The sequence below is a fragment of the Rana temporaria genome, chromosome 1, assembly GCF_905171775.1.
Source record: "Rana temporaria chromosome 1, aRanTem1.1, whole genome shotgun sequence".
NCBI classification, from domain to species: domain Eukaryota; kingdom Metazoa; phylum Chordata; class Amphibia; order Anura; family Ranidae; genus Rana; species Rana temporaria.
The window spans coordinates 403,294,118-403,315,989 of record NC_053489.1 but is presented as its reverse complement, the minus strand read 5'-3'; the positions used below and the strand labels follow the sequence as shown (position 1 = coordinate 403,315,989).

The window sequence follows — 21,872 nt, the reverse complement described above, 5'->3', positions numbered from 1 at the left end:
TGTGAGGGGTGTACTCACTTTTGTGAGATACTGTATCTCTCTCTCTTTTTTTTTTTTTTACTTTGGGCACAGGGGTTCTTTATTATGGGGGTTGGGGAACTGGCTGAGGTACTTTTTTTTTGGTTTCCAAACGTTCACATACACTCTTTTGTGGACTGGGTAAAGTTTATTAAATAGGTAAAAAATAGAGATAGTTAAATACAAAAATTATACATTTTTAGTTCAATCACTAAACTGTAATTCAGGTTTCATCTCTTTCTAAAAAAATATGTCTTCAAGGCACAATACATTTACTAAACACAATATTTTCCTAAGTTCCCTTACATTCTAGGTGGATGATCTCATCCAGGAATGCCATGATTTATGCTATTTTTTACTGGTAATTTCTTAATAAAAATGATTTATTTTGGCTTACACCGCACACTGCTTTCCTTTGTACCTTATTCACAAGAAAACATAGGGGGTAATCCACAAACACCCGGCGCAATGTAACTTTTGTCATTTAAGTTACACCGCCGCAAATTGCACAAGGTAGTGCCCGATCCACAAAGCACTTACCTTGAAATTTGCAGCGGTGTAACTTAAAATCGTCCGGCGCAAGGCGTTCCTAATTTAATGGGGCGAGTCCCATTTAAATTAGGCGCGCTCCCACGCCGGACGTACTGCGCATGCTCCCGACGTCATTTTCCCGACGTGCTTTGCGCGGTTTTACGTTGCGCCGGGTTTTGAGAATCGCGACGGGCGTAAAAAAAAAAAATACGAGTTGCGGCGGGAAAAAAAAAAAAAAGACACCGTCGCGGGAAAGAAGGGTCTACTTTTACATGGTGTACTAACTTTACACCTTGTAAAAGCAGCCCTAATTTTGCGATAGCAAACTAATACTTACGGAGAAAAAATGAAGCTGAAAAGCTTTGTGGATCTCCGTAAGTGCTAATTTGCATACCCGACGCGGCATTTCGACTCGAAATGCCCCCAGCGGCGGCCGAGGTACTGCATCCTAAGATCCGACAGTGTAAGGCCGGGTACACACGGACAAACATGTATGGTGAAAGCGGTCCGTCGGACCGTTTTCACCATACATGTCTGCCAGAGGGCTTCTGTACGATGGTTGTACACACCATCGTACAGAAGTCCGCGCGTAAACAATACGCGGGGCGTGTCCGCGGTGTCGCCGCGTCGATGACGCGGTGTCGCCGCGACAATGACGCGGCGACATGCGCGGCCCGCCTTTAAAATGCTTCCACGCATGCGTCGAAGTCATTCGACGCATGCGAGGGACGGCGGGCGCCTGGACATGTACGGTAGGTCTGTACTGACGACCGTACATGTCCGAGCGGGCTGAATTCCAGCGGGCTGTTTTAAAACAAGTCCAGGAATATTTGTCTGCTGGGAAAAGGCCCGGCGGGCAAATGTTTGCTGGAATTCGGCCCGCTCGCGCCCACACACGACCAAACATGTCTGCTGAAACTGGCCTGCGGGCCAGTTTCAGCAGACATGTTTGCTCGTGAGTATGGGGCCTAAGTCCCTTACACATGTCGGATCTTCTGTCTATATATGTGAAACTGATTCTGTGGATCAGTTCCATAGATAGAAACAGGGATACGACGGCGTATCAGTAGATACGCCAGCGTATCCCTTTTGTGGATTACCCCTATAGTCCTTTGATAGATCCAGAGAGACCAATGCTTATGGAAGCAACAATAAATACCTGCCTCTTCTATCCCTTCCCTCCCTTTCCATAAGCACTTTATATCTCATATAAACTCTAAAGTCCCCATGAGATATGAGAAGAGTGGGCAAATCAACCTACAGTATCAATGTTCACCAAGAACTAAATATGTATTGGATAAACTAGGTCTTTAAAAAAATGCAGTTCTTTCAGTCATTTTTAGATCTACATGTTAAAGAGATCAGGTTGATACAACTAATCTTAAAATAAATTCTTTCTGGACTGATTCCTGGCAGGATCTATGTTCATTATAACCATCTAATGCACTTTCGGTGTTTTTAATGAGGAAAGTGACAGTGTCTGCATCCCTTTAGAAGTAGTTATAGCTTAGTATATTATCAAAAATTGTATTCCTATTGTAGGGGATGTGTAAAATGTTACCTGTACTTTAGTGCAGATGTCTGAGAAAATGAGTAAGCCAATCACACAAGCAGGAAATTACATTTATGGGGGTGCTCCATACACCAGCTGTATACAGAACACATCCAGGCTGCCATATTGCATTGAATTTTTAAAACTTTTTTTAATTAAAGTGATATCAGATTAAAATAGAAAGGTAACTTTGGATGCTATACCATGTTATTATTATTATTATTATTATTATTTAAAAAAATAATTAAGTCATTAATTTAGCTACAAATGTTATCTTTGAGGGCTCATTCAGATGAGTGCTATAGGTTGTCAGCACACAACTCTGTGGTGCATGAACATGCAGAAAAAAGCTGCTCAGCAGAGGGGATGGGCTCCAGCACCCATGTGAATGAGCCCTTAAGCTCCCATTGGCTGCCGCTGCTGAGAACAACGATCAGTTTGTATTAAGCCTGGTACACACGACCAGTTTTCCCGGCAGGAAAACTGCCAGGAGAGCTTTTGGCCGGGAATCCCAGCCGTGTGTATGCTCCCTGGCAGTTTTACTGTCAGGAAAACAGACGGGAATCCTGACGGGAAAATAGAGAACCCTGCTCTCTATTTTCTCGTCGGGTTTCCCGGCAGAGTGTTTCCTGCTGAGAAAACCAGTCGTCTGTATGGGTGAAAAACCACACATGCTCGATAACACTTTGACGCATGCGCGGTAGCATACAAGGTTAGTGTGGGGTGTAGCAAGATGGCGGCGACGTGTACGATTTACAAAAGCTCACTTGTATACTTATTGATACTCACAAATTATTTCTTAGTTCTGTTGAGCCCATGGATCCAATATGCTCAAACATCACTCTCGCCCGACAGCCTAACCTCCTTATAGCATACCACTTTGAAGGGAACAACATATATGGTCTGATGCATGGAATGTCGGTTCTCCACCCCTACATGTTAATAGACACAAAAAACAATTTTTGCTTTTTTATGTTTGTTGGCATTTCTCATGAAAGTCGAATGCCGCGTACAGACGGTCGTTTTTTGTGATGAAAAAAAAACGTTGTTTTTAAAAACGTCATTTAAAATGACCGTGTGTGGGGAAAACGTCGTTTTATGTCTTCTGAAAAACGTAAAAAAAAAAATTCGAACATGCTTGAATTTTTTGTGTCGTTTTTCAAAACGTTGTTTTTTTGTGTCAATTAAAATGATAGTGTGTGGGCAAAACGACGTTTAAAACACAGTTTTTAAACCCGCGCATGCTCAGAAGCAAGTTATGAAGCTAGCTTCAATGGAAAAGAGTGCTGAATGTAACCGCGCTTTGCTAGAGCATTTTGAAAAAACGATGGTGTGTAGGTAACGTCGTTTTTGAAAATGAAGTTTCAAAAACTTTGTTTTATTTCATGATTTAAAACGTTGTTTTATTTCATCACAAAAAACGACCGTCTGTACGCGGCAGAATGGTCTTAATGTTTGTTTTCTTGTATTTGGAAGAGAACAATCAGGGGATTTGAAACCCCCCCTTTCCCACCTACCTCTAGGTCTCCCTTTCTATTTGCAGTTGGGTTTCTCTATGTTGACCACACACAGGGGAGGGCGGGCAGCCTTAGACCTGGGGGGAAAGTCCAGTCAAGTGGCCCATAGAACCGGTGGTGGAAAAGTGATGGATCGGGAAAACAGTCTAAGGTTTTTCATGATCACAAAGGTAATGGGAGTGGCAGGGAGGACAGTGTGGCCCTCCATGGCCCATGGGTGACTTATATCACCATGGCCTCCAGGAACTAAAGTGCAAACAGGTCCCTGTATGAATCCCCCGGACCTGACCCCTCCCCAACTAGTGAGGGACTACAAGTCCAAGCATTAATGCCTGAGCTCTAAGGATGTGCCCCCCCCCCCCAAACTAGTGAAGGACTACAAGTCCAAGCATTAACGCCTGAGATCTAAGGATGTGACCCCTTAGATCCCATAGGTTAATGCTGTGCCCTGTAGTCCTTCACTAGTTGAAGGGCTGGGGAACACACATTCTCAGCTCTGAGGGTTTCATGTTGGGACCTGTAGTCCTTCACTTTTGGGATGTCACATACCCAAAAGTAAAGGACTACCAGCATGAACCCTGGTTGAGATTTAAGTATGTGATCTCCTCCTCTGCTGCCAGCTCATTCTCCCATGACACATGTTCTAATTCATTCTCTGCTCCCGACCTCACCTCAGGCAGCTTGACTCTGGAGAGGTGCTTCTGGCACAGTCTGTCAGTGACAGCTCCCCTCCCTCAGGCAGGCTCCAAGGCGCATGCCGCTGCACAGGAGATGGAGGGAGGAGGTGTGTGGATAAAACACTAATAGGCGTGGAGGAGGCGGAAGATCCTTCTCCGCTCTGAATGCTGGGGCCTCTTTCCTCCTGGGGACTGTGACATCACTGGTTGCTAGATGCCAAGCGATCCTAGCAACTACCTCAGGCGATAGAGGCCAGCAGTGGAACAAACGCGTCTTGGCCGGCCGGGTCACTCTGTAAGTAAAGCTATGCCACACCGAGAGAGACACTGCTCCACATTTCCCTGCACAGAGAGACACCCCTCTCAACATTTCCCTGCACAGAGAGAGACAGCGCTCCACATTTCCCTGCACATAAAGCAGTGGCGGCCAATTCATTAGGGGCACCGCCCCTTCTCTCCAGGAAACCCCCTTATATGCCTTAATGAATAGATTCATGCATATCCACCCCCTTCCATTCGGCTTTGCTGGACACAGACTGTCAGCTTAGAAGCAGGGAACAGCACTGTGATAGGACAGATGTCCGCTCACAGCACTAACGTTCCTGCACGCTTCTGGGCTGTTATCCAGCCTTGCCAGTCTACCTCCGGAGTCGCCGAGCAGTAACACTCCGTCAACTGCACATGCACAGTTGCCAGCTTGCAGCACATTTTTTTTTACAAGAAATGAGAGTGGCCCGGGGAGAAAATGCATTCCTGCCCCCCACCCCAGCCTGCCCCTGGCCACACACGCTGTTACCAATCAGACATACTCATAACCTCATACCAAAGTCCTCTTCTTCACAGGTGGTATAACGTCTCTAACTTTAGAACACAAGAGGTCTGTGGTCTCAATGTAATATAATAGTTTACAGTACACTGTTATTATGATTACATACTGTACTTTTTTTTGAAAAACAAGGATCACTACATCAACAATAATTTACCTCTTGTCATTTCTGCATGTGCTCTTATTTTGTAGACAGCAGGCTGTGATGGTGTTCTGGGATCTGGAGAGACTGTTGACTGTGGAAGTTGCAGTGGCAAGATAGACTCCTGCATTTTTATCTGGAATGTTTTCCGGGACTCTTATCCCTCTAAAGGTTATGTGGTATTCCGTGAACTTGGTGCTATTTCTACTCACCTCATTTCTGCAAAATACATGACAGATGATGTTAGATCAGAACTATGATCAACTTGGTGGTTATGTTTCTGATTTTTAATCCTGTTAATGTTTTTAACACTTATTTACCAAAACTGACAATAAGCATCACAGAACTCTAAGCTGGACAGTACTGTATATAGTGTTACAGTGTTAAACTGAAAAAAAAAATTGTTCTGAAACATAATTATTATGACTCACTGGTTCAAGGAACAATTTTTTCAATGTCTGCAGCTTGTTTAAAAGAAATCATTCAAGACAGAGAAAGAAAATCACAGCTGCTATGTGAAACTTGGTAATTCGATAACAGTTAATTATTAAAGCATTTTTCATTGTGGATGACCTATGTTCTTTAGTATGGTCAGCAAGATCACTTAGCTGGACATGTAGAAATAACAAACTTAAATAAATATTTAAAGCCCAACTCCAGGCAACCAAAAAAACAAAAAAAAAACTCTTGCAGTGGTTCTGCGCCTGCACTACAAGGTTTAATTGCTTATTTAGGACTATGGAAACAAAAAGAGAAGACGATTTATTTGTCCGATCCTCCACTCCTCCCTACAGCTAGACAAATACCTACAGCCATGGGCATAGCATAAGGGGTTGCAGGGGTCATAATCGTAACCCCACTTCTAGCTCCAGGGGGCTCCTGCAGCCCCCTGTGATATTATTATCATGTCCTCCACAAAGTCCAGCTCCAAACTGCCTTCCACAGTCCACACCTCTCCGTTTTCATTTTCTGGGGAGAAGCTGTGAACAATTTCCTGAATGAAGAGGAGCACAGGGTGAGAACAGCAAGCATGGGAAAGTGTCTGTGCTGTGTGCTGGCAACATGAAATGGTTACCAAGTTCAGCGAGTTAAGAGGAGGAGGGTGCCGTCCTGTAGCCACGATGGGACCTCTGTCACTAGTGAGGTAAGACACCGCTCAATGTCTCCTAGTCACCAGCTGGGATTCTCTGTACCCCCCACCCGGGGATGTCCGCTTACACCACTTCTCTGACAACTGGGGAAAAGACACACACCTCCAGGAGGTGACCTTCCCCCAACACCTGCCAACACTGACAGAGAAACCTTCCTGAGGAGCTGCAGGCTCCAGATTTTGTGTCACACGGCTTTTCCCCCCAGATCTAAGTTGCCCCCCCAAAGCCCCCTGACCACCCCCTTCGCCCTGAATTCTATGCCCGCTGCTGATCTCCTTTTCTATTACATCACTCTATACTGTGCCTCCTCCGCAGGACTGAAATCACATTCCTTTACAACACAGTCAGTTAGCTATGATCTGCACAGGGTGTATCTGCATACTGCAACTACATTGCCGTTCCGACCAGAGAATTTCACAGGTCAGAACGGCAACATAAAAGCCAGATACACCCTATGAAGGCTGACAGACTGTGTGTAAAGGAATGTGATTTCAGCCATGTGTAGTCTGGGGGGAGGAGCTGTATACAGTGCTGGGATCTGATTCTCCAGCGGTGAACCCTGTCCTCTGATTCTCCAGCAGTGATCCCTGTCCTTTGATTCTCCAGCGGTGATCCCTGTCCTCAGATGTAAGGAGGGAACTCAAAACTCTTTAGCAACTTCGAGTATCTTTCCGTGCGGTGAGTGTATCTGCACGCACGGTGGAAGTGGAGGGTGGTAGTGGGGGGGCCAGGTCAATTTTTGCATCCGGGCCCACAAACTTCAAGCTATGCCTGCAGCCCCTTTCTTTTCCACACTCTAGAAATCTAGGATCCTGAAATCATCAAGATTAAAGCAGGGTACATAGCTCATGGTCCATACCCAACACGTTAACACCTTTGGACAGTCTACCGTCAGAGCTCAGGGAAAAGCCATCTGCCAGGGGAGCAGAGGTTTAGGTGAGTGAATGTGTTTCACCTCTTCCCTACAAAAAATTTGCAATTACCCACAACAAGAGATAATTAAAAAATGTCCCTGGAGTTGGGCTTTAACGAGTAGGAGCACCGCTGACATTTACTATGTGCTGTCACCTTTTAGTATTCTTTGCTTTGCCTGTATATCGGGCCATTCTGAAAGTAAAAGTTGAACACTTTCCATGATCTGCAAAATGACCTATCACAGTGATGGACCAATAGGAATGTATGGGGCTAGGTTTAACATAATGTTTTGGTGCTACTAATCAGAAGAAACCCAGATGCTGAAAGCTGCTTCAGATACGCACAGGCAACAGTTTTTCAGTATTCTAAAAGCAATAGAGTCTCTTTAAACACACAGAACAAAAATGCATTATTTACCTAAAGAGTCTTTTTAACATTTGCTCAGAAACTTTGTTCATATCAAATCATAAATCAAGTTAAAGTTATTTTCAGTTTTTTTTTCTAAATGATTTTTTTTTACTTTTTTATTAATGTAATTTTAGGGTTCTTTCAATACAAAAATGTAACACGGATTCCAGCTGGTGCATTACATATTAAGGTGAAAGACCAAAGCCGCAATATTTTAGGTAAACACAGAATATGTTTATATATATATATATATATAATACATGTATTGTATAATATTTAAATAAATAAGAAATGCATAAGAAATTGGCTTTTACTTATCCGTTGCCAGCTTTCTTTACTTAAAGGGGTTGTAAAGGTTTGTTTTTAATTTTCTAAATAGGTTCCTTTAAGCTAGTGCATTGTTGGTTCACTTACCTTTTCCTTCAATTTCCCTTCTAAATTTTTTTTTCTTTGTCTGAATTTCTCACTTCCTGTATCTCCTCAGTAAGCTTGCCCCCATCATCCGAGCTGTTCTGGCTGGGGGTTGGCCAGCCAGAAAAGCTTACTAAAATATATGTTTGAGAAAATATCCCTACACAATTAACTCATGTTCTACATACCTTGAGACTCAGCTCATTGGAATTAAACCCTGTGTATAATTTCACAAATACAGCTTCTATACTTTCAAACTTTTCATAGGATCCCATATTTGTAACCCTTATTATAAATGTGTGTGTGTGTGTGTGTGTGTGTGTTAATGGGTTTTATGCCTATCCACACAATACATTATGAAAGTATTATGAAAGAAAAATTATTATTAAAATACATAAATCAATATATGTAAAATTATTTGCTTAATTATGCATATAAGTACTTCAATATAATAACAATACCATGTAACTTTGGTTAATATGAAACTTTTACTTGAGTATACACAACACTTTTTAACCACTGTTTAAATGCATCTCTTTCCTTACTTCAGTTTAAGAAGAAAAAAATGTCTTTCGCTCAGTGATATCTGAGACCTAACCCATCTTGGTCACTTCCTTATCCCTGTATATTTTACTAAGTGTCCAGACCTTACATTTACAACTTAAACTGATGTGCAAAAAGCCTAGATTCTCTTACAAAAAAAATCTCTTCTCTTAAGACAGTGAACTTAAGTTAACCTTTTTTAAAACAAAAATTTATTAAACAAGATGGCTTCTGGCTTGTTCATAGCATATATATGAAAAAAATACAATATAAAGGCCTCCTATATTCTTTTAACCCCAATAGTCCTGACATTAGATAGATCCTGAACTTCCAGAAATCTTTGCTTTGTTCTTTGTTTAAAGTATCTCTTTATAGTCCTTGACACAGCTGAGGCAAATGTGTTTCTCAGGTGAAACCTTACTCGCTAGTCCAGGCTCATACTCTTCAGTCCAGTTCAGAGTCTTCCATCTCTCCACTTTTGTATGAGAGTATGGAGTCTGATGCCGCGTACACACAATCGTTTTTCAGGTTGTAACAAATGACGTTTTTTTAAATGTCATTAAAAACGATCGTGTGTGGGCTTCAGAGCATTTTTCGGGTTCTAAAAAATGGAAAAAAAAAAAAATTCGAACATACTCTATTTTTTCACAACGTTTTTAAGGTTGTAAAAAATGGTCATGTGTGGGCTTTAACGACGTCGTTCTGGTAAAACGATCGTTCGTAATGGAGAGAGCAAATTCATCACGCAGTAACAGACTGAAAAGCGCGAATCGTCTTTTACTTACACAATATCAGCAAAAGCAGCCCCAAGGGTGGCGCCATCCGCATGGAACTTCCCCTTTATAGTGCTGTCGTACGTGTTGTACGTCACCACGCTTTGCTAGAGCATTTTGTTTTCACGATCGTGTGTAGGCAAGGCCATTTTAATGATCGGGTTGAAAAAAACTTTTCTAGAGCCTAAAAAACTTAATTTTTTACAACCCGAAAAACTATCGTGTGTATGCGGCATGATAGTAGCCTCCTTCAATATGCTCCCAGTTTCACTTCAGACCTCTACAGTCCAACATTCTGTTATCATGAGACAAGTCAGTCCAGTGTCTGCACAGACCAATTCGTTTGGCACCAAGGACCTCTTCCTGTTTTCTGGAAGATCCTTATGATGCATGCCAGCCTGTTGGGCTTGGAAAGAACCCTGGGCAACATGTTGGTGCAGGAACTTGGTCCTTCAAGGAATCTTGTCTCCTGATCATCATCCTTAAGCTATGGGTTGCAGGGCCATTCTGCCAGAGGGTCATCAAATCTCAATTTAGTTGCACAACACAATCAGTGGCATACATCAACCATCAGAAATGACCAGAAGTTTCATTGTGGCAACAGAGGTAAAGTGGACTATGTTTTGGGAAGGGTTCGGGCCTTGTCTGCCATTTACATCTCAGGCATTGACAATTTGCAGGTAAAATTCCTCAGCTGCAGCGTCTGCACACAGGTGAGTGATTTCTACATCCAGAATTGTTCCAGGACCTGTGTCGCATGCGAGTAGCCTCTTGCAGATTCAGGTGTAAGGTCAGGTAGTTCTCTGAGCTGCAAGCAGTCCCAAGTTTTTCTGTTGTTTTTACATGTGCCTGTTAGAGTTTGTTTGCTGTATTGCCCACTTTCCCCTCAGTCGGAATACTTTTGGATGTCCTGAGGGTTAAAGATTTCCTGGATCCCTTAACAGACAAAATACAAAATGTGAATTTTGTGCCTACCATATTGTTCTTTCCTTTACCTTATGCAGGTTCCACCTCTGTGTTTATGATAATTTATCATGCTGTCAGTAGTGCTTTACTATAAAACTATTTGTAAACCTTGACCATCACTAAAACAAAAATGAAACATTCGTACAAGCTTTATGTCAAGCAAAGTTGGTAAATGTTCTAGAAAATGAGGAACCCTTTGTGTCTAATGTTTGTGTATTGTACAGTTCTGTATATTGAGCTGCCACTTCCATATTTGCCTTAGCCCTGATGAGCCTGAGCAAGGGTTATCAGATCAATGGAAATTGGGCCATGTCCAGGCCAGGAGTTTACACGGTAGCAGGTACAGAGGTCCGTTATGGTCATAATGGCAGTCATGAGTTCCTAGAAGCACCAGGACCTACAAATGAGGACTTATATATTCTGGTGAGAAGCCTTCTTCACTACTTATTTCTACCGAACCATAATACCATAGTAGTTGCAGTTTGCATAGTAGCTTTTGACCTACAATACTTTACTATTTGTTTATAGGTACTCTTTCAAGTGCAGAACCCAGGCATTGAATATGAGTATTGGCTACCAAAGGACAAGTACTTTAGTATCCAGAGGGATTTACAAAGACAAGTTCCACCGCACCCCAGGGATGCAGCTTTGCATGCCTGGGTACGCACGCCTGCATCTGGCAGTGATGGAAAAACAGTGAGGACAGAAAAAAAGCTAGATGATCCTTCTAATGTAAAAACAGGTACCTCAATAACATTTTCATTTATACAGACCCTCAAATTAATTTTATCATTAATAAACACATAACAGGATATTGAAGGATTCCTGAAGTTGAACTCCAGGCTAAATATATGGACACAATGGCCCAGATTCAGATACAAATGTGTATCTTTATGCGGGCGTAGCGTATCTCCTATACGCTACGCCGCTGTAACTTTGTGAGCCGCATATGGTATTCAGAAAGATTCTGCGCCCGAAGTTACAGCGGCGTAGCGTATAAGGGCCGGCATAAGCCCGCCTGATTCAAATGTTGAAGATGTGGGCGTGTTTTATCTAAATGATGTGTGACCCCACGTAATTGACGTTTCTAACGAACGGCGCATGCGCCGTCCGTGAACGTATCCCAGTGCGCATGCTCCAAATTAGTCAATGCTTTCGACGTGAACGTAAATTACGCACAGCCCTATTCGCGAACGACTTACGCAAACTTACGCAAACGACGTAATCAACGGAAAATTCGACGCTGGCCCCGTCCATACTTAACATTGCGTACGCCTCATATAGCAGGGGTAACTTTACGCCGGAAAAAGGCTTAGGTAAACGACCCATCTGGAGATACGCCGACGTAAACTCTTTCTGAATCCGGGCCATTATGTATAAGAAAACTGTCTTACCCACCAAAGAACATGTCTTTCTGCCCATTCAGTTCGAAAAGTAAAACTGTTCTGCCACCAGTAAAATGCTCTCTGACAGGGCAAGAGACCTGCTTTTTTTTTCTCCACTGAAGTTAAAGTGGTTGTAAACCTCAGACATTAAACATAACAATCACAACAAAAGTAAGAGCACTAATTTTCATTTCCGTCTGCTGCTTCCTTCCTCCTAAATCACTTCTGAGGCCCCGTACACACGACCGAGTTTCTCGGCAGAATTCAGCCAGAAACTCGATCGGAGCTGGATTCTGCCGAGAAACTCGGTCGTGTGTACACTTTTCAGCGAGGAAGCCGACGAGGAACTCGTCGGGCCAAATAGAGAACATGTTCTCTATTTACTCGTTGTTCAATGAGGAAAGTTGGCTTCAACACTGAACTCGACGAGGAACTCGATGTGTTTGGCACGTCGAGTTCCTCGGACGTGTGTACGGGGCCTGAGAGGTTTTCCTGACACCAAGAGAAAAAAGGTAACAGGGAAGGGATCTCCATCTGATTCTCAGCTCTGTTCCTGTGTGCTGTGTGAAGGGGGTGTGTCCCTACCTTCCAATCAGCTCACAGAGCTCTCCTCACTGAGCTCTGCAAAGTGTAATTTCAACTCCCTGCCCTCTTGTCAGTTCAGCTCCGACACAGCTTTGACAAGCTTTAAAAATTCTGGACTTAGAACAGATGTAGTGAAGAAAAGACTGCCAATAAACAGGTATACCTTATGTAGGAGAATTTGTTTAATTTCTGTGGATCCCCTGAGGACACTCACTTCACTGGGTATATATATAACAGTTTACAACCAATTTAAGTAATTCCTACAGGTTTCCTCCCCAAGGCCTAGCCTGGCACTGGAAAGTAGGTTTAGCCATAGCTGAACGGATTCTTCTATCCACACAACTGAGGTGAAACACTGAGACATTGGGGTTGATTTAATAAAGGGAAATCCACTGTTGTAGATCTGAGGGGAAGCTCTGAAATGAGGGGAAGCTCTGCTGATTTTATCGTTCAATCGTGTGCAAGCAAAAATTCTGTTTTTTATTTTCCTTGCATGTCTCCCTCAAATCTAGACCAACTGCACTTGTAGTGCAAAGTGGATTTGCCTTTCGTAAATAACCCACATTGTATTCTGACAGCAGGGACTTTCCACTGTCAGAATACACTGATCAGTGTGATCTGCAATTTTTATTGTGACTGTGACATTGCGGTGGACAGATCGGACACTTTAAACACTATTTTGGGACCATTGACATTTATACAGCTACAGTGCCATAAATGTGCACTGATTACTGTATAATTGTCACTGGCAGGGAAGGAGTTAACACTAGGGGGGCGATCAAGGGGTTAAATGTGTTCCCTCACTGTGTGTTTTAACTGTGGGGGGATGGGACTGACTAGGGGAGGAGACCTATCCAGAGGAGACCAGTGTTCGGTCAGTATCAGTATCAGTGCCCGGCCAACATCGCAAAAATCGCGGACACCGGGCACGCACATCGACTCCTCGCCCCTTTTACCACTGGGAAGCCGAGGACATCATATTACAAGAGGCCAGTATTGAAGTGGTTAAATACTTTAAACACTTCGTAGTTTGCAGGGCCCCTAGTGTTGTTTATTTTCCATGATTGATAGTTATGTTTCCTTGGTAAATCTTTTTCAATTATGTTGGGGAATTTAAGCATTTTGAGTTTTTTTTTCTTATTTCTTTTTCTTAAGAAGGGTGTGGAAAGTGTGTACCATTCAAACGAAAATCTCAAAGGAAGAAGCATTATTGCCAGAGTGATTTTGGTAAGAGCAAACATTGTAAAAACTGTTTTTACAATCATTTCCTTTCTATGAGTAATGTCATCACAAACCATAATAATCATAACATCAATGCTCTAAGCATCATAAGCTATTTTAACCCTTTGTCAGATTTGAGATCTACTTTTTTCCTGAAAAATAAGTTGTTTAACATATACATATTTTCAGACAACATGAATAACACAAAAGCTTTTCTTTTACTCATGGTTAGTGTTAGGCTGAAGCCATTTATTATCAATCTGTGTTTAAGAGTAAATCATAATGGCAACAGAACCTACCCAAATGACCCTGATAAAAAGTTTACATACCCTGAAATGTTTGGCCTTGGTACAGACACAGAAGGTGACACACACAGATTAAAATGGCAATTAAATGTTAATTTCCCACATTTGTGTTTTTTTAAATCACAACTAGTGTCTGTGTATAAATAGTCAATGGGTTTGTTAGCTCTCACATTGATGCACTAAGCAGGCTAGACACTGAGGAGGTAGAAAAGAAAAAATATCCAAGGCCTTGAATATGCCAGTCAATACTGTTTGGACCCTTATTAAGAAGTGGAAAATTAGGGGCTCTTTTGATACCAAGCAAAGGTCAGGTAGACCAAGAAAGATTGCAGCCACAACTGGCAGAAGAAGAATTGCTCAGGATACAAAGAAAAACCCACAGGTAATCTCAGGAGAAATACAGGCTGCTCTCCAAAAAGACAGAGTGGTTGTTTTTAAGGAGCACAATTCAACGATACGTTAACAAAAAATAGCTGCATGGTTGAGCTGCCAGAAACCTTTACTTCACCAATGCCACAAACAAGCCAATGAGGCATGTCAAGGTGTTGTTGGGCATATCGTAACCAGGATTTTTTTGTGGAACTTGTACAGTAAAGGCTTATTTCTGGCAACTTAACCATGCAGCTCTTTTCTGTTCAAGTATCAACGTATTGTGCTCCTTAACCACTTTCGATACCAGGCACTTCACCCCTTCCTGCCCAGGACAATTTTCAGCTTTCAGCACAGACCCCCCCTCTAACAGGGAGAGCCGCCGATCGGCTCTTCCTGTCAGTGTGAACTGAGGAATGCCGTTTACCGGCACTTCCTGGTTCACACGATGGTCAGCTGTGATTGGTCACAGCTGATCACATGGTGTCAGGAAAGGGTTCACCGGGATCAGGCGCTGTTGGTCCCTTGGATCGCAGTGCCAGTGTCCACCAGCAGGTGTCTTCTTACAGCCAGGATCTGTGATAAAGGATCTCACCTGCTGGTGGCACTGTCAGATCCACGGGCTGTAGTACCGGTGTCCACCAGCGGGTGTATTCCGGCAGTGTGGGGCAGGCAACACCTCCTGTGCTCAGGTGTTACCTGAGGACAATTTCTGCAGTCTCATAAATACCCGGCAAGCCCTCACATGCTTGCCTTGGTATCTCTCTCCCTGATCTTGAGCCTGCAATCCTGACCTTGAGCCTGCATCTGACCTGACCCGATCTGATCCCTATCCCGAGCTCATCCTGGACCTGTCCTTCCTGTTACCTGATTACCTTGGATCCCTGCCCTGCAGCCTATCCATCTATTCTCTCCCTGTACTGTTGGTTTCCCGTCCTTACCTTTCTGCTGATCTCCCTGTGTATGACCCAGGCTTGGCTTTTGTTTACGATTCCGGTATCTCCCATTTATTGTATATACTTTTTGTTGTTTGTGAGTCTTGTGGTTGGTTGTGCACTGTGTGTATTCACTTACTTGTCACCTATCTTAATAAACGCCATTATCTTTCACTACCATGCAATTTTGGTCTCCTCTGTGCAGTCCACACAGTCTGGTCTACTAATTCCCTGATACGTGGTAAGAAGCCTCTGTCAGAGGCTCCTTACCACAAACAGAGATGCGGTAAGTCAGAATGACATGCTGCACTCGCGGTCACTATGCTGCACACCCCTGTGGGCTGGTGCCGGCATTTTATTCTGCTGGATGTCATGTAACGCCCATTCAGGATAACAGAACCACTTCTCGGCCGTCAATCTGCTATAGGCCAGGTGGGAAGTGGTTAAAAACAACCACACAATCTTTTTCCAGAGCAGCATGTATTTCTCCTGAGGTTACCTGTGGGTTTTTCTTTCTTCCTGTGGCAGTTGTGGCTGAAATCTTTCTTGATCTACCTGACCTTGGTTTGGTATCAAGAGATTCCCAAATTTTCCACTTCTTATTAAATGATTGAACAGTACTGACTGGCATATTTAAGGCTTTGGATATCTTTTTATATCCTTTTCCATCTTTGTAAACTTTCATTACATTGTTACACGGGTCTTTAGACTGTTCTTTTCTACCTCCTCATGGCTCAGTGTCTAGTCTACTTAGTGCATCCATATGAGAGCTAACAAACTCATTGACTATTTATACACACTAATTGTGATTAAAAAAAAAACACAAATGTGGGAAATTAACCTTTAATTGCCATTTTAACCTGTGTGTGCCACCTTCTGTGTCTGTACCAATGTTAAACATTCCAGGCTATGTAAACTTTTGATCAGTGTCATTTGGGTAGTTTATGTTGTGATTATGATTTACAAAGAGTAAACACAGTTGATTGATAATAAATGGCTTCAGCCAAACACTAACCATGAGTGAAATAAATGTTTTTATGTTATCATTCATACTGTATTCTCTGAAAAATAGCCAAGAAATCATATATTCTGTCAGGGTATGTAAACTTATGAGCACTAGTGTAAATAATAATCACAACAGAAACTACCCAAATGACCCAGATCAAAAGTTTACATACCCTGGTGATTTTGGCCTGATAACATGCACCCAAGTTGACAAAGGATTTTGAATGGCTATTAAAGGTAAACATCCTCACCTGTGATCTGTTTGCTTGGAATTAGTGTGTGTGTATAAAACGTCAATGAGTTTCTGGACCCCTGACAGACCCTTGCATCCCTTATCCAGTGCTGCACTGGCGTTTCGGGATTCTGAGTCATGAGGAAAGCAAAAGAATTGTAAAAGGATCTGCGGGAAAAGGTAGTTGAACTGTATAAAACAGGAAAGGAACATAAAAAGATATCCAAGGAATTGAGGTCAATCAGCAGTGTTTCAACTGTAATCAAAAAGTGGAATATGAGGGGTTCTGTTGAAACCAAACCACGGTCAGGTAGACCAACTAAAATTTCAGCCACAACTGCCAGGAAAATTGTTCAGGATGCAAAGAAAAACCCACACACAACTTCAGGTGAAAGACTCTCTGAAAACATGTGGTGTGGCTGTTTAAGGATGCACGAAAAGGAGGCACTTGAAGAAATAAGGTCCGTTGGCAGGGACCATAGGGTGAGTACATGGATTGAAAACTGGCTACAAGGGCGAGTTCAGAGGGTGGTGATGAATGGGGAGTACTCAGAATGGTCAGGGGTGGGTAGTGGGGTCCAGGGTTCTGTGCTGGGACCAATCCTGTTTAATTTGTTCATAAATGACCTGGAAGATGGAGTAAACAGTGCAATATCTGTATTTGTGGATGATACTAAGCTAAGCAGGGCAATAACTTCTCTGCAGGATGTGCAAACCTTGCAAAAAGATCTGAACAACATTAAATGGGGTGGGCAACTACATAGCAAATGAGGTTCAATGTAGACAAATGTAAAATAATGCATTTGGGTGGCAAAAATACGAATGCAATCTATACATTGGGGGGAGAACCTTTGGGGGAATCTAGGATGGAAAAGGAGGGGTTCCAAGTAGATGATAGACTCAGCAATGGCATGCAATGCCAAGCTGCTGCTAACAAAGCAAACAGAATATTTGCATGCATTAAAAAGGGGATCAACTCCAGGGATAAAAAAATAATTCTCCCGCTCTACAAGACTCTGGTCCGGCCGCACCTAGAGTATGCTGTCCAGTTTTGGGCACCAGTCCTCAGGAAGGATGTACTGGAAATGGAGCGAGGTCAAAGAAGGGCAACAAAGCTAATAAAGGGTCTGGAGGATATTTATTATGGGGAAAGTTTGCAAGCACTGAACTTATTCTCTCTGCAGAAGAGACACTTGAGAGGGGATATGATTTCAATTTACAAATATCATACTGGTGACCCCACAATAGGGATAAAACGTTTTCGCAGAAGGGAGTTTAACAAGACATGTGGCCACTCATTAAAATTAGAACGAAAGAGGTTTAACCTTAAACTACGTAGAGGGTTCTTTACTGTAAGAGCGGCAAGGATGTGAAATTCCCCTCCACAGGCGGTGGCCTCAGCAGGGGGCATTGATGGGTTTAAGAAACTATTAGATAAGCATCTGAAGGACCACCACATACAGGGATATACAAGGTAATACTGACATATAATCACACACAGAGGTTGGACTTGATGGACTTGTGTCCTCTTTCAACCTCTCCTAATATGTAACTATATGTTATGATGAAAGGTACACCATTCCTACTGTGAAACACATAGGTAGATCGCTGATGTTTTGGGGGATGTGTGAGTGTGGGCTACAAAGGCACAGGAAATTTGGTCAAAATTGATGGCAAGATGAACGCAGTGTGTTATCAAAAAATACTGGAGGAACATTTGCATTCATCAGCCAGGAAGCTGCACATGGGACGTACTTGGATATTCCAGCATGACAATGATCCAAAACACAAGGCCAAGACAACCTGTCATTGGCTACAGCAGAATAAAGTGAAGGTTCTGGCGTGCCCATCTCAGTCTCCTGACCTCAATATCATTGAGCCACTCTGGAGAGATCTCAAACGTGCAGTTCATGCAAGACAGTCTAAGAATTTACAGGAACTGGAGGCTTTTTGCCAAGAGGAATAGGCAGCTTTACCATCTGAGAAGATAAAGAGCCTTGTATACAAATACCACAAAATACTTCAAGCTGTCATTGATTTCAAAGGGGGCAATACACGGTATTATTAAGAACTGGGGTATGTAAACTTTTGATCAGGGTAATTTGAGTAGTTTCTGTTGTGATTATGATCGAAAAAGATTAAACACAGTTGATTGATAATAAATGGCTTCAGCCAAACACTAACCATGAGTGAAAGAAATGTTTTTGTGTTATCATTCATATTCTCTGAGCAATGGCCAAGAAATCATAAATTCTGGCAGGGTATGTAAACTTATGAGCACAGCTGTGTGTGTATAAGTATATATATATATATATATATATATATATATATATATATATATATAAAAGTACTTATGCAACCAACCTACACGTATAACCGTAATACAGATATTTGATTTTAATTAATTCCAGTGTTTTGGAAAAAATAATATCTTTGTTGAAAATGCATTCTTCTGTAAAGAAAATCATTATATTTGTGGTTATTTTAACTACCTTCCTACTCACCCTGTGTATAGTGATCCGTGTCAAGATTTTGGGGAGAAGAAAAATGGGTCTGGAGACACGGTACGACATAAATGTGAAGCACGTGTTTAAAAACAAGTTTCCTCTTGTACACCGTGAATATATTTGGGTATCAAACCAGTGTGACTGTCCCAAACTTGAAGATAATCAAGAATATATAATGATGCCTTCAAGACATGTAAACCATGAGCGCACTCTAAATAGAATCCTGCTCTCCCCAAATAGTTATATCAGGCCATGGTCACAGCAAGAGGACCAGCAGATGCAGCGCCTAAACAGATTATGTCGATTGTCCTCTTGAGGACTCTCCACAACAGCATCTTTGTTGTACATGCAGATGGAGAGAGGTGATGGGCCCAAACCAGTAAAAGAAATGAGAAAGAAATCGATTCGAAGAGACTTAAAGTCTGGCAATTGCAAGTGTGTAACAAAAAAAAATATTAACTGGAATTCTTACCTTTTTTTTTTTTTTTATAACATGCACAAGCCAGGAATAAAACAAATTATTTTAAAAGTTGTGTCACAGTATGAGGCTGCCAAATGTTGCAGCTTGTGTCCTTAACCTAATGTATATAACATGTAAAACACATTACTAATGAAAGCCCAGACAAAGGTAATCTAAAGCAGATTCAAGCGTCGCTGCTAGAACTAATGCTTTTGATGCAACTTAATTTCTTATTACTTCTTTCACTTTTTGTTTTTTTTTAACCTAATATGTGCTATGGTAATCATGAAATGTAATGCATACACATTTTTTTTGTGGAAATTATTACCATTTTTTTTTACTATTTATTACTATTTTAAGGTCCTGGAAAAATTTAAAGGCATTAGAAAACACTGTAGTGGATTTATATGGTGATTACTTGTACTGTATATCTGAAAAACTAAAAATATGGATGGTGCTTTTAAATGTTTTGTATAAAGGAAAGTGCTTTTACAATTATTATGCTTTTTCATCATTTATTTAATTTTTTTTTAGACTTTAGTAACTGATGGTATATATACATACTATTTTACCAAAACTATTGGTATGCCTGCCTTTACACGCACGTGAACTTTAATGGCATCCCAGTCCGTAGGGTTCGATAGTGAGTTGGCCCACCCTTTGCAGCTATAACAGCTTCAACTCTTCTGGGAAGGCTGTCCACAATGTTTAGAAGTGAATCTATTGGAATGTTTGGCCATTCTTCCACAAGCGCAGGTCAGGCACTGATGTGGACCAGAAGGCTCACAGTCTCCACTCAAATTCATCCCAAAGATGTTCTATTGGGTTGAGGTGCAGGCCACTCAAGTTCCTCCACCCCAAACTTGCTGATCCATGTCTTTATGGCTGGTATACATCGGTCCAAATCACTTGGTGGAGGGGGGATTATGGTGTGGGGTTGTTTTTCAGAGGTTGGGCTTGGCTCCTTAGTTCCAGTGAAGTGAAATCTTAACGCGTCAGCATACCAAGACATTTTGGACAATTTCATGCTCCCAACTTTGTGGGAACAGTTTGGGGATGGCCCCTACCTATTCCAACATGACTGCGCAGCAGTGTACAAACAAGGTCCATAAAAACATGGCTGAGCGAGTTGTTATGAAGTTTTTAATAGCTGCAAAGGGTGGACCAACTCAATATTGAACCTTACAGACTAAGGGGCAGATCCACATACATCTGCGCTGGGCGCAGCGTATCTAAGATACGCTACGCCGCTGTAACTTACTTTGAGTTGGTTTGAATCCTCAACGAATCTGCGCCATAAGTTATGGCGGCGTAGCGTATTTCTCGCGGCGTAAGGGCGCGGAATTCAAATTTGGCGGGTAGGGGGGCGTGTTTCATTTAAATGGAGCGCGTCCCTGCGCCGAACGAACGGCGCATGCACCGTCCGTAAAATATCCCAGGGTGCATTGCTCCAAATGACGTCGCAAGGACGTCATTGGTTTCGACGTGAACGTAAATGGCGTCCAGCCCCATTCACGGACGACTTACGCAAACGACGTAAATTTATACATTTTGAAGCGGGAACGACGGCCATACTTAACATTGATTGCGCCTCATATACCCAGGGGCAACTTTACGCCGGGACAAGCCTAACGTAAACGTCGTAACTTTACTGCGTCGGCCGCGCGTACATCCGGGAATTCGTGTAAATAGTTAATTTGCATACTCGACGGGGGAAAACGACGGAGGCGACACCTAGCGGACAAAAAAAAATTGCATTTAAGATTCGACGGCGTAAGAGCCTTACGCCTTTCGGATCTAATGGATATCTATGCGTAACTGATTCTAAGAATCAGTCGCATAGATACGACGGCCCAGATTAGGACTTACGATGGCGTACATGGTGTTGCACCGTCGTAAGCCCTTTGAGAATCTGGGCCTCAGTTTACAAGGCATGCCAGCTGTGACATATTAATCCCTCCCAGCCTGGCCCTGTGCAGAAATGTTTCAGCTTGGGGGACAACAAACTTAGCACCAGCAGACTGAGTGGACATCACTGGGGCATCTTAATTCTGCAGCTAACCCTTTCCACACACAAAAAGTTGTCACTGCCATGTGTTTTACCAGAAACATGCACCATTTACAGAATCTGATGTAGCAAGTCTGAACTTTAAGAAATGTCTGTGACATTTGCAGCCACATCCAGACAGGAATGTAACATGGTTTAAAATATAGTAGCTGTCTTTAAACAAGCAATAGTTCTTTAATTCCAGGCTACAACCATTCAGGAATTAAAGTTTAACTAAAAGCAAAACTTTTTTTTTTATTTTGGATAGAGTGAAGAGGGATTAGAATACCTGTAAATTTTTATTGCTGTCTATGCCCCTGTTAGGGAGATTCGCCCTCTCTATTTGTCCTATTTACCATGGTCATTGAAAGTGAAAGGAAAAGAAAATCCC

General features: G+C 42.3%; 1 protein-coding gene across 6 annotated transcripts in view; it reads left to right on the top strand.

Moving 5' to 3' along the window:
* Positions 1–19,932, top strand: part of ADAMTSL5 (ADAMTS like 5) — a 46,177-nt gene extending 26,245 nt beyond the window's left edge. For 5 of the 6 annotated variants that reach the window (XM_040323563.1, XM_040323554.1, XM_040323598.1 and 2 more), the window contains 6 exons: positions 5,314–5,434; positions 7,872–7,955; positions 10,693–10,853; positions 10,959–11,172; positions 13,556–13,627; positions 18,983–19,932. In XM_040323563.1, coding sequence (XP_040179497.1) covers positions 5,314–5,434; positions 7,872–7,955; positions 10,693–10,853; positions 10,959–11,172; positions 13,556–13,627; positions 18,983–19,290 — 960 coding nt within the window. In that variant the 3' untranslated portion in view covers positions 19,291–19,932. The remainder of the gene's footprint in view (positions 1–5,313; positions 5,435–7,871; positions 7,956–10,692; positions 10,854–10,958; positions 11,173–13,555; positions 13,628–18,982) is intronic. The other variant, XM_040323571.1, reaches the window with a different exon arrangement.
* The last annotated feature ends 1,940 nt before the right edge of the window (positions 19,933–21,872 follow it).